The sequence below is a fragment of the Gymnodraco acuticeps genome, unplaced genomic scaffold, assembly GCF_902827175.1.
Source record: "Gymnodraco acuticeps unplaced genomic scaffold, fGymAcu1.1, whole genome shotgun sequence".
In the NCBI taxonomy this organism is placed as follows: domain Eukaryota; kingdom Metazoa; phylum Chordata; class Actinopteri; order Perciformes; family Bathydraconidae; genus Gymnodraco; species Gymnodraco acuticeps.
In genome coordinates, this window is record NW_022991376.1 from 67824 (window position 1) to 81979 (window position 14156).

The 14156-nt window shown below is 42.4% G+C and overlaps 1 protein-coding gene across 1 annotated transcript in view; it reads left to right on the top strand.

The window, feature by feature from the left end:
• reps1 (RALBP1 associated Eps domain containing 1) overlaps positions 1-14156 on the top strand; it is a gene marked incomplete in the record, with an annotated part of 21524 nt that continues 7368 nt past the window's right edge. The window contains 10 exon segments of the mRNA XM_034241242.1: positions 1-746; positions 2996-3119; positions 4490-4713; positions 6595-6760; positions 9659-9789; positions 11971-12133; positions 12213-12276; positions 12383-12537; positions 13465-13586; positions 13945-14025. Coding sequence (XP_034097133.1) covers positions 594-746; positions 2996-3119; positions 4490-4713; positions 6595-6760; positions 9659-9789; positions 11971-12133; positions 12213-12276; positions 12383-12537; positions 13465-13586; positions 13945-14025 — 1383 coding nt within the window.

Consider the following 14156-nt stretch of genomic DNA (forward strand, 5'->3'; position numbering starts at 1 on the left):
GCTTTACACTGGTGGCAGGAATGGCGGCTAAGATTACTAGAGGAAGGAGCCCAAATAATCCATGAAACTTTACTTCTAACAGCCCCGCTGAGGAATTTGTTTCCAGCGAAACGCAGAAACACCATCCCATGACGGACTAAAGGGAGAACGAAGCGCTATAACGTGAGATAAACGCGGTTAGTTGTCCAGCTTTGAGAAGGTGGACGCACTTTGCTAGTTAGCTTAACGTTAACTGCCACTGACTTTGATTCAAGGTAGCGGTTAGCTCGCAGTGCTGCTAGCCAGCTGTTGGCTACTTTTCTTGGCTGGCCCAACAAGTTAACTAAGTCAATAACTGTATGGAAACATTCCTCATTTTAGTATTTGAGTGGTGAGTAGCTGTCATTGTGAACAGATAGTATAGGGGGCTTTTACAGAGAGTGGGCTCAGACGACAACAGCGCGTTGAGAACACTATTCCTGCTAACCTAGCTAGTGCTGGAAGGCTAGCTAAGTTTGAAGTCTCGCCCATTTTTTTTTGGTCCTGCCCTAGCCATTGGCTAAGGGCTAATCAACAGCCAAGTAGCCCGGTTTTCAGGGTCGATTGGTACTACGATGGAAAGCTTAACGCTGACTGATTACGAGCAGAAATATTACTCGGATTTGTTCGTTTACTGCGACACGGACAATACCAAAAAAGTGGCTTCCAATGGGAGAGTTCTTGACCTTTTCCGGGCGGCCCAGCTACCCAGCGAAGTTGTCCTGCAGGTAAGCTAGCGTTAGCGAGTGTCATTATCCCCAGACTGTGATGGTGTTGGCCACGAACTGTTATATGGATATTTGTTTACCAACTTGCTTGGCTGTCAGAGCTGACCTGTCATCCAGTTAAAGTGAGGTTAGCCCTGGTGGTTAGCAATGCTGCGCAGCATAAGAGAGTAGACACACCTTCTTCTGGCTAATGCTAGCTGTAGCCGAAGACAGTGGGCAGCCAAATCACATAGTTACCCTTAGCTGAACATCTGGGTTCACATTGACATCCTACTTAGAAAACAGACGTGTATGTCTTCTCTTTAAGTATATTTTCGTGATTGTGTGTTGAACAGTGCCCATACATAAGGTTGTAGCAAATATGTCCTCATCAGCCCTTTGCTTCAGACCTACTGCTCAGTACCATCAATCCAAATTCAAGATTGAAAGGCTTTATTGTCATATGCACAGTAGCTACAGTGTGGTTATGGCAATGAAAACAAGTCCCAGTCTCTCAACAAAGCAACATAAACATATGTAAACATTAAACAATACAAATAGTGCAAGAAGAAACATAATAGAAATAAAATATTGCAAGTGACCAATGTGCTAGCAATGCAGGAGAAGTAGACTATACATGTAAAATAGAATAAGATAAAAACAGAATGTCATGTTAAATACTGTACAATAATACAATTCTGCCTATTGTAGTAATACATACATATGTGAAATGTAAACATACCACGTTTATATAATGAGCTACTGGATTGGAGCTTTTTTAATGCATAAAGTGGGGTCAAAATCTTGTGTTTATTGCAGACATTTTATCTTAATGAATTTGAGGTCATGGGACAGGAAGGAGAATAGAAGACTTCTGTCTGTGTAATTGGGCTTAATGTAAAGAAGGGTGTAAAAGAAATGTATCTTTTCAGTGGTCATTGTACGCTGGTAAAAATGAGAAAAAGTCTTCAGATGACTTGTTATTTCGTCCTGTCTTCTCGCTCCTTTAAAATCCATCATTATTTCCCCCACTGGGTTGAGCTGACATTGAGGAAAATACACACCCAATGTCACAGTGTCTTCATGTCAATTTGATTTATAACCGTTAGCACCTAACCCACACAGTCTCAACAATCATGAATTAGAAATGGTGTATCATTCGACCAGCTTTTACACAGACCGTGCATATACTCAACGGCCACGTTACATTTTTAATTGACAGGCTTATTTAGCTTTTAAAGTCACTTGTTTTCATGATTGTTTAATCTGATAATACACGTATGCCTGTAAACCTTTTTGACTATCACCACCTGACTAGTTTTCCACTCAGCAGGCTAATATTTGCATTTTGTGAGTCCGGTTCTTTTCAAGGTCAACAAGGGGAGCTGCAGGGTGGAAGAATTAGGCAGTGTTGTAATCCTCTACTTTCAAAACGTCCTCTGTTGTGGCCAATAGACACATACAGCTACAGTGTCATGTTGTAACCGGCGGAGAGAAGGCGCTGGTTCTTTGATTGTCCAGACGTATCAGAATAAGTCCTTTGTCAGCAAGAAAGGGATCAGTCAGCTGTGGCGGGCTGTTGGTGTTGTGGCTCACGGCACTGAAGGACTCTTCTTAATGTTGTGAAGTTTAACTCCGTTTGGTGTTAATTATCCACAGGACTCTGGTATCCACATGCTTCCACACTCTGTATATTCACACTCATCAACAATGCATTGTCTTTTACATGCTTCTGTACAAATACGAAACACGTTGTTGCGCTGCCCAGTGTTACATTCAGGACTAAGCGGCTCAGCATGGTGCCAAGTAAAGCAAGATATGTGATAATCAGGCTTATTAATGGTCAGACCCGCTGAACATCTGCCAGTGAGCTGAGCAAATGAGACTGTTTTCAAGTAAATAACATTGTATAAAGCCACCAGTGTTTGTAGAACTTAGATACATAATAATACATGGTTACTATATTGGTTAAGACCACTGACCACATCGTCACAGGTACATACAAGGATTTGAAAGGGTGGTTTAACCCCTACATTTTTAAAGATTGTGAATATGCTTGAATTTCCAAATAATTTGAGGTTTTTCAACATAATCTGGTGTTTCATACATACATTTATACAATCGCGTAGACATACGTGTTGTCTCCTGGTGTCTCACATCAGATGCAGCGCGAAAAATAGCTAGCTAAGCATCACTTTATAATAATAAGACACTATTTTGTCTGATATAATGTTTTTTGTTCCTCTTCGTCCCTGTGTGTGTGGGTTTAGATCACAGAGCTTTGTGGAGCCACTCGGCTGGGTCACTTCGGGCGGAGCCAGTTCTACATCGCTCTGAAGCTCATCGCCATCGCCCAGTCCGGTCTGCCCCTGAGGGTCGAGAGCCTCAACTCGGGTGAGTCCATCGCTGACTGGAACCATTGATCTTACAAAGAAGCTCCCCGCCCACAGGAAAGAACAAGTATCCACTCAGTACCATCACAGAAAGTGCCAGTGGACTCAAAGCTCATGTGTATCTATTTTGGTCAGAATATTGTTTGTTTTTTACAAGAATGTAAAGCTTGTTATTCTGTGTTAAATGCTGAACGTGTGCATTCAGTGGACTCATTGTATGCTGGATAAAGTAATTCAATCACAGTTAATCTCATTCTGTTGGTAGAGATCTGGTGGTTCCATCCCCGCCTCATTCTTTCCACAAGTACTTGAGAGCTTTACCAGGACATTGGACTTTTTAGAGGACTCACCAAAGTCAAACAGAGAAGTTAATCTAAAGCCTGAGGGCTAAGACTACAGACTCTTAGTAAAGATAAATAGAAAGTTAGTAGAAACAGTTCTTACCATCCACCTGATATACAACACAAATATAAGGCTATTACCAGTGGGAAATAGCTGGCATAAAATATACAAATATATTATTTTTGATTACATTGCATTAGTTTCCAAAGAAACCAATATGTCTACACACACACACACACACACACACACACACAACACACACACACACACACACACACACACACACACACACACACACACACACACACACACACACACACACACACACACACAGACATAGACATATTGGTTTCTTTGGAAACTAATGCAATGTAATCAAAAATAATATATTTGTATATTTTATGCCAGCTATTTCCCACTGATAATAGCCTTATATTTGTGTTGTATATCAGGTGGATGGTAAGAACTGTTTCTACTAACTTTCTATTTATCTTTACTAAGAGTCTGTAGTCTTAGCCCTCAGGCTTTAGGTTAACAAATTAACTTCTCTGTTTGACTTTGGTGAGTCCTCTAAAAAATAACAACCACAATGTGGGATGTCATCGTAACCCGCTGCATGAACTTACTTGCTTGGCCTTAAATATTGCAACATAAAGTTGTTGAAATGATTTCATCATTAGATATGAGGAACCACAGAGGCCACTTCCTCGTAACAAAATATTCGTGATGTACAACGTGATTAGAGTTTATGACCATTTTATGCTATTGATATAAAGAAAAGCACTCAGCCATATCCAGGTCAGCAAAAATGATCAAGGTCGTGTCCACCCACGCATCTATCAATACTTCCTTGATATCATTATTGTGACAGGGCTAAAATCCACCACGCATCTCAGACTGATGATATCTGACTATCTAAGTGCAACGGAGAGTGGGCGCAGTCCTTGAGTTTAGTGCATTAAAGCACATGGAAATCAATTTGAAAGTAATCTTTCCTCTAATCCTGTGCATGGATTCCTGTCTCCTCAGTCAAAGACTTGCCGCTGCCCCGGTTCGTGCTGGGGAAGAACGAGGCGGAGGCGAGGCACGCAGCGCTGTACACGGACACGGACGGTCTGTTCCCGGCCTCCGCTGCTGCCGTGATGCCCAGACCGCCTGGCTGGGTTATCCAAAACAAGAAAGGTCCCCCAGCATCCACTTCACTTCCTGTCCATGAGGTCGTCCAGCCCCTGGCGCCAAGCATAGAACCACAGGTTAGTAATCCTACTCTCCTCATATAGAAATTAACACTAATGGCGCATTTCCACTAAGCGTGCCCGGCCCGTTTTTGGTTGCGTTTCCACTCGGCGTAGTTCCGGCTAGCCGGGTACTTTTTCACAGTTTTTCTGGCTCTCCAAAATTGAGGTTCTTTCCGGGTCAACAACCGGGCTGAGTATGCTAAACTAGTGAGAGAATCGCTGGCACTACAACAAAATGAACATATTTGACCGTGATTAAATTGTAATACACGTTTCAAAATGATGCTGAAGTAACAACATACTGATACCGGTTAGTAAAAGCCATGAATTAATGCTTTGACAAGTCTGCAGACAGACGGCAGGCGAAAAGCCTTTTAAAATGCGTGTTTTCTGAATGGAGATTGGCTAAGCTAACGCAGTATATGCTCCGACCGTCCACACTCACAACAACGGCCTACAGACATAAATAAACCAGCGACTGTATTCGCCATGACACAGACAGTCTGTGGTTTGTACTTGTTTAACTTTTGTCTAGTTTCTGAACAGATATGAAGAGCTGTGAGCTCTGAGTGCTAACAGCTAACGGCTGATGTTGGTTTTGGGGTTCTCATTGAAGATGACTTCACGGCTCCGCCTACACTGCGTTACTATAGTTACTACCCCAGCTACTAAACTGTAATGGAAACGCAGCATAAAGTGAGCCTGGCCTAACGAGCCTAACGAGGCCTAGTCATACCGTACTAAGCCGAGCGAGGCCCTGCAGTGGAAATGCGCCATTACTGGTGTACAAACAAACATGACTACTTAGTGTTTGATATCATCACATGTCTTTGCTCTTTTGCTTGATTTAAAGATACTGTACATGTATACATGCAAAAACAATAAATGAAGGTATTAGTTTAGTTCGATTTTCTTTTTTAAACAATTCTTTATTTGGTGTCGCATAGTATTTGTATTTCATTTTGCTCAGTGAACAGATAGCAAACAAACCAAGATACAATAAATGAGTAAATAAACAAGCAAAGAAAATACACACAAAATAAAACAAGAATAAAAAACGGTACACATGGGGTGTTTTTCTGTGTTAAAGAAAACAGTTGAGTAGTTTTAACATATTTATTTTGATTTTCCCACAATTAAGAACACATTGAACTTTACTTTGATCTCCTTTACTTTGATTTCCTCAAACAACTGAGTGCAGCAGTTACTAAAGATATGCTACCGGAATACTCTCCTGCTTCCTGTGTTTTTTCCTGTCCATTTTTGTGTCCGTAAAGCTCAAATGACTCTTTGTCTTACAGTGTGTTGCCTCTCAGTAACGTAGACCTCTTATCTATTTGCATCTATTGTGAAATAGCTAGTAGCTTGAACATCCCTTATCTGTGATGAGCAGATGATAAAAGCTTTGAAGCAGTCATCTTTGGCTGTGGATGTTCGCGATGGAAATCTTATAGTATATGAAATGGCATCTGAAAGTTAATACCCATAACATGTGGGAGGTGTGTGGCGCAGTGGATAGAGCCTTGGTGTTGGGATCAGGGGGTCACAGGTTCGAACCCCACTGCAGTCAGCATGTCGTTGTGTCCCTGAGACACTTCACCCCAAATTGCTCCTGTGGGGATTGCCCACAGTATTGAGTATGGAAGTCGCTTTGGATAAAAGCGTCTAACAAGTAACATGTAATGTAATGTAATGTAATGTGAAACCATAATATAACCGTAGTGGTGACACTTCTGCACACTGAGCTTCTGCTTCCTCACTGTGTGTCAAATTAAGATTTTATAACGCTGCATGTCAGAAGCTGGTGATTCTCATTCAAGCTCTAGTTGCTTACTGAATGTATTTTTAATCTGCATACATATTTCATGTGTTTGATTGTATGTTGTGTGTTACCAGCCTGAGCCAACGTCCCCGGTGGTCTCCCCTCACCAGTCTCCCCCCACCTCCCCTCAATCGTGGAGGAAACACAAGCGTCAGGCCAGCGGAGGGAACGCAGACAGACAGCCGGCCGTTGCTCCAGCTGGAGCCGTGTGGACGCACTTCAGAGAAGCACAAGCAGCAGGTAACATCCCGACCGTTGATATGATGGCATATTTAATTAATGTGGAGCTGCAACATGTAGACAACTAGGTGATGGACAATCAGTGTATCGATTGTTGTTTGTTTAGAAACAATGCCTGCATTCTTCTGTGCCCGTCTCTACAGTGTAGTGTTCATTTCGTCAGCTATTTTTTAATTTAGTTTTAGTCTTAGTCCTGTGTTAAATTTCCTTTTTAGTTTTAGTCATATTTAGTCACCTTCATCCTGTTTTTATTTAGTCGACTAAAAGTCTGAGCATTTTAGTCTTACTTTAGTCAAAGAAAACTAATTATTTGAGTCTACTTTTTGTCAATGAAAACTGTTGAGTCTTTTTTAGTCATCAGATTATATAGAACATTTCAGTCAAACTAGTCTAGCCAAAACCAATCATTTGTCATTTTAGTATATATAAATAAATAAGATTATATCTTGTCCTTATTTGATGAAAAACAGGTTGAATGATTAAGAAGCTTTGCAGAGAGTATCAGGTTTGTGGTGTTTTTACCAGCTGTGGCCACATTGCTTCCCTTCTGATAAAACAATGCATTCGCTTTTTTTCTCCGCCTCATTGAAGCGAAAATGGGCCCAAATATCACATCGTTTCTTTCTCCCAAGCAGTGGTGGCTTTAGACTTTTTCGTTGTCAGTCATTTTGACGGACAGGATCGTAACATTTCCATCATAATCCATTATTATCCGTCGAGTGCACAATGTATCTCTCACTCGCGCTGACGGGGGGTATTCGGTTAACGCGAGTGCGACCACTGCTCCCAAGCCCTGTTGCCATTTCATTTTCTGTTAAATAAGGTTAGTTAGACCATGAGTTAGACCCGAGTCTTCCTGACAGTTCATATTGTGCCGCTGCCCGGTGTAATTCAAATCTACCGCAGCGCGCAGCACGGACACACAGCTGCTGCCCAGCCGCAGCACGGACACACAGCTGCTGCCCTGCCGCAGCACGGACACACAGCTGCTGCCCAGCCGCAGCACGGACACACAGCTGCTGCCCTGCCGCAGCACGGACACACAGCTGCTGCCCTGCCGCAGCACGGACACACAGCTGCTGCCCAGCCGCAGCACGGACACACAGCTGCTGCCCAGCCGCAGCACAGACACACAGCTGCTGCCCAGCCGCAGCACGGACACACAGCTGCTGCCCTGCCGCAGCACGGACACACAGCTGCTGCCCTGCCGCAGCACGGACACACAGCTGCTGCCCAGCCGCAGCACGGACACACAGCTGCTGCCCTGCCGCAGCACGGACACACAGCTGCTGCCCAGCCGCAGCACGGACACAGCTGCCCCAGCCTGCAGCCCCTGCTCTGCCCAGCCGCAGCACGGACACACAGCTGCTTGCCCTGCCGCAGCACGGACACTCAGCTGCTGCCCAGCCGCAGCACGGACACACAGCTGCTGCCCTGCCGCAGCACGGACACTCAGCTGCTGCCCAGCCGCAGCACGGACACACAGCTGCTGCCCTGCCGCAGCACGGACACTCAGCTGCTGCCCAGCCGCAGCACGGACACACAGCTGCTGCCCTGCCGCTGCACCGGAAATGGAACTGCTGGGAGAAAAACTGCCTATCAGAGATGTAACGTTATCTTTAATAATATTTCGTCTCCTCATTTTTCGTCAACGAAAGTAAAGAGAGATTTTGGCATCGTTTTTATTTAGTGAACTACATTTTCGTCTCGTCTCTTTTCGTCAACGATATTGCATGATGATTTCGTTACAGTTATTGTTTACTATCGTCTCGTTTTCGTCATGGAAAAAAAGGTCGTTGACGAACATATTTCGTCATAGTGTTAGTCAACGAAATTAACACTACGACAGTGATCCAGCTTTTCTGTTTTATATAACTATTGACTGAATATCTTAGGCTATTAGACTGTTGATCAGACAAAACATCACATTTCAAGCCGTCACCTTGGACTCTAAGAAACGTAGATACCACATTTTCACTATTTCCTGATTAATTGTCAATATAATCCTCAGATGAACTGATACAGAAAATAATCTTTAATAAAGTTAAAGACAGTGGAAAGAGGCGACAAGATGAAGGATAACTCTTCTGCGGAGTGGAGTGTTTTCTGATGTTGAAAAGCTTAAATATATAGTTTTAGATTAATAACACATACCAGCTATTATATTTTGGTTACAGTCGTATTAACTCCTTATGGACCACCAGTGAGGAACATTGAGACGAGGACAAAGACCTTGCAGAAAAGCCAGTACAGAGCATATTAGTTGTGTTTGTATTACTTCCCGATGTTTGCAGCTTGTACATAAATGATGTTTGCTGAGAGTGGCAGTTACATCAGTTAGTCATTAGGAGAACACAGAGGAACATCACATGCCCTGAGCAATGCTTTCATCAGCACAAAATGTGTTGAGGATACTCTGGTACTAACGGCACGTCCACACTACAGCTTCAAAAAAAGCTTGGAGCTGGGCGTGTCTGAAGCTCGACCAACAACCAATCACATGAATCTCCCGCCCCTGACACACAAGCAGCGGTTTGATTGGCTCGAGCTTGTACCGGCATATGATTTGATTGGCTGACGCTTCCACCGAAAGCTTCAGAAGCTTCAAAAGTTGAACATTGCTCAACTTTTGCAGCCTGAAACGCCAGGAAAGCTCCGCTCTGCTTCCCACAATGCAGTTCGGCGAAAAGTGACGTCACCCCATTCAAAGTGAATGGGCAGACGCGTTGGAAATCGTTTTTGAAGCTGTAGTGTGGACGGGCCGTCAAGCTGGTATAAAAAGGATCCCTTAAAAGCGTCACGTCTGAATTGATTAGCCTCCAGTTGCAGCCCTAATCCTCTCCTAATAGCACGTGTGTATCATGGAGATGTAACTATGTTTCCTCTCCTCCTCCACAGGTGCGGTGCCCGCTGAAGGGATGTGGCCGTCTCACTCGCCCCCTCCTCCGGGTCAGGAGAGTTGGGTCAGTTTCACAGCGGACACGCCGCCATCCAGCGCCATCCCAGGAATGCATCCCTCATCAGCCCAGGTAGGGCAGTCCAACACGTCTATCACCACTAGGGCTGCAACAAACGACTCATTTGATAATCGATTAATCTATCGATTAATGAAACGATTAATCGACTATTCGGACTATTACTGTATGCCTTGCACAATTTCTCAAACGCTCTTATTTAGCCATCAACTTTTAGATTTAGCTTGAGGTTGTTTTAGGCATGTGGAAACTAACAATGAAGACAATAAAGATGAATACTTAATATTAATAATATTTCACATCAAAACAAACAACAGTGTTTTAATAAATCGTATTTAATAATCTGATGACAGACTGTAAACAGAATAGCTGAAACTTTAACAAACTAAATAACTGAGTTTCCTCTAATCATTAACCCATGTTTGTATAATGTAGTTAACTCCGTGTGTTGCTGCTAGCATACATAACACCTGACGTGGAAATGTTCCTCGTGGATGGGGCTACAGAGCTGCTAGAAAGACGGTCGAACCTGGTGCATTTCTCCGTCTGAACGTGGAGCACTTTTGATAAATGTTTTGACAAATTGCTCGTGTTACCGCCCTTACATGCTAAACTCTTATTGCACTTTTGGTAACGAGGATTGTCCGCATCGAGACGGGTAAAGTTTAACCACACCTCGGAGCGCGTTCTCTCCGCCATCCCCGCCGTGTGTTGCTGCATGTAGCAGAGCGTGTGTGTAAACTGCCCCGCCCCCTCGCACACAGACGGGAGAGAGATCTCGTCTGGATTGGAAAGATCGAAAATACATCATAGACACATTTGTTTGTCTTTTTGCATATTAGAAACGAGTTGGCGAAACTAAGACTGCGATATAATGCTTATGTAGCAATAACCCATATGACATCTCTTTTTAAAATGTCTCCAGTACCGATAAAAAGACCAATAACGTTGGAGCTTAACGGCACGTAAAACACGTGATGACGTCACCAACGAATCGACGACTGAATTAGTTGGTAACTAATTTGGTCATCGATTAAGTCGATTAGTTGTTGCACCCCTAACCACCATCTTAATAAAGAACTGATTTCCCTTTTACAAATTGCAGTTATTTTATGTGCAACTCACTTTTCGTTGAGGTAGCTTGGCTTTAAATTCTTCAGTTGTTTAAAATGTTCAGGATTTATTTCTATAAAGCACACAATCTGCATTTGTCTTACCCAAGTCCTCATACATAGCATTTAACTACAGACTACTGATAATACATCAACTAATTCCACAGAAAAGTGCGTCTGTGGTTACAAAGGAATCAGACAAATCTTGAGATTGTGAAAAGGACAATGGATTGATTCTGACAGGCTGTGTTAATCATTGCAGTCGTCATCACCCTCTTTTATCAAATGCAAAGACATTACAAACATAAGATATCTTACTAACTGAAGACTTAAACATATATCAATGTTTCCCCTGCCTGCACTGCTAGACCTTAACTCTCGTGTGACATTGTTTAGGCCAAGTTGAAAACCAGCCCCTGTACCCAGTGTCTGAGTTAAGACAGACGTCATGCTGATCTTTTGTTTCTTGAGTAATGTTATTGCATATTTCAAATATGAGATGATTCATGGGAACTAGTGATAGGCTTTCTGACTGTCCTACTGTTCCAAATTCCTTGAAGAACAGGACTGTTTTGGAAGAGTAACATTGCCGTTTTTTGACATGTCACATGTAATCAACAGTCATGGGATTTTTTTTTTTAACAGTTTCAAATGTAAACAGCCCAAACTATGGCTAGAAAAATGCATACTGTACACTAGGGCTGTGCAATTAATCATATTTTAATCTACATTACGATTTTGGCTTGCAATGATTACGAAAACAACGTAATCCAAATTAAACGATTAATTTTTATTTTAAAAAAATGTAATTATTTTTTTTTTAATGGGTTTTTCAGTTGAATTATAATTAAAGTTCAGGGTAATCAACTGTTAAAAACATACTGTTACATTTTGTTGTTGTTGCAATAAATGGATGTTTTCAAAGTAAATGGATAATCGTTTTTAATAATCGTGATATCAATTATTGACCAAAATAATCGTGATTATGATTTTTGCCATAGTCGCACATAGGACATGGTTTATTCTGAACTTTACTTTCAGTGCTGGTTTAATATATCCATGTCTATTAAATCAGTGCTGTTATCTCAAATGTTTCTGTAAATGTCCCATTTGTTCCCCATAGGAAAGCACAACGATACGAACGGTGGCCTCAGGAGCAACAGCCAATGAGATGCAGCGACAGACGAGCGGCTACGATGATCCGTGGAAGATCACGGACGAGCAGAGACAGTATTATATAAACCAGTTTAAAACCATCCAGCCAGATCTAAACGGCTTTATACCTGGTAGGATTATGCAGAAAATAACACAATAAAGCTAACGTTTAAGGATAATTGTTTAACCATCAGTTTCTTTGGGTTTTAGGGTCGTCTGCAAAAGAGTTCTTTACCAAATCAAAACTACCGATTTTAGAGTTGTCACATATTTGGTGAGTCAACCCTTTTATCCACAAACACTATGATTATCTGTGCTGAATGTATACAGTTGTTTTGTGAGGACTGCAGACTCACCTACGTCTAATGTGTGCTTTGAAGGGAGCTGTCAGACTTCGATAAAGACGGGGCGCTGACCCTGGATGAATTCTGTGCCGCCTTTCACCTGGTCGTGGCCAGGAAAAATGGATATGACCTCCCTGAGAAGCTGCCTGAGAGCCTGATGCCAAAGCTGATTGACCTGGATGACTCAGCAGGTCCGCAAGCCTCCCCCCTCCCTCCCTTCCTCTCACTCTGACTCTCTGTCTGTGTTCCTACCTCCCCTAATGTCCCAACCTCAGGCCTCATAAAGCCTGTGAGGTTACAGCACTGCAGTAGTAGTAAATCTATACATTTACTCGGGTGATGAAGTACTTTCTATAATGGAGCTGCTGTAGGTTTCTGCTGCCCTTTCAACGTTATATACTGTACAGCAAAGACAGACTCAATGAGTTGGTAAATTAGACAATTGTTTTCTGTATTTAAGGGAAAGGTAACACACTATGAAAAAGCACTGGTCTTATTTTTAAATATATATAATATCCCCTAGGGCTGCTCGATTATGGCAAAAATCATAATCTCGATTATTTGGGTCAATAATTGATATCACGATTATTAAAAACGATTATCCATCTACTTTGAAAACATCCATTTATTGAAAAACAAATGTTGAACAGTATGTTTTTAACAGTTGATTACCCTGAACTTTAAGTATAATTCAACTGAAAAACCAATTAAAAATAAATAAAATAAATAATCGTTTTATTTCGATTAGGTTGTTTTCATAATCGTTGCAAGCCAACATCGTAATTGCGATTAAAATACGATTAATTGAGCAGCCCTAATATCCCCTTAAGAGTAGTTGCATTAATGAACTATAATTTTGTTGTCATATTAAGCATTTTCCCTTGTCTGTCTTTCATTTTTTTAATTACATTTTACATTTACAAAAGGAAAACTGAGTATTTCTGTCCTTCAAAAATTAAGCGGTTTTTAAACGAGCAAAAACTAGCAAGAAAAGTATTGACAACTTTCTCAAACAACAAATAAAGAGATGATGTATTGCCTTTTGTTTGCCACCCGGACCCCTAATATTTTAGTTGTGGAATAACATGGCTGACCTGTGTCTAATGTTCTGTGTCCAGAGGTCCCGGACCAGGCCGCGGACGTCGGGTACTCGGGCTCCCCGGTGGAGGTCACCCCCAACAAGTCTCCCTCCATGCCTTCACTCAACCAGGCCTGGCCCGAGATGAACCAGAACAGCGAGGTTCACAACACAAACATTTCTTATTGCTCCATGTTCGTTTGCTTTGCTGTGTTGCATTTGATTCATCATGATTAATTGCTGAGGGGTAAATGGGGGCTTTTTCTTTATCCATCCATCATGATTTGACTGCTACTTCATCCTCTTCATCATCAAACATAATTACTGATAATTCAGCACCTCTTCTCTCACTTCCTGTGCTGTTCTGTGTGGAAGTCTGTTGTTCCCGCGCCCGCCGATGATGTCACATCGATGGCCGATGATGTCACACGACGGACGCGGCTCGGGCTGATGATGTAAATGTGTGATGTCACTGCACTGGCTGACATGTTTTTTCTCACTGTCTGTCTGTCTCCTGCAGCAGTGGGAGACGTTTAGCGAGCGCTCCTCCAGCTCACAAACTCTGACCCAATTTGACTCTAACATTGCACCAGCTGACCCTGTAAGTCAATCACTTAGTCTGCATGGTTTCACCATTAATGGACAGACATTAACCCTCTCTGGATCTCCATGAGCTCTCTCTCTCTCTCTCTCTCTCTCTCTCTCTCATCATCTGTCTCCTCTCTTCTCTCT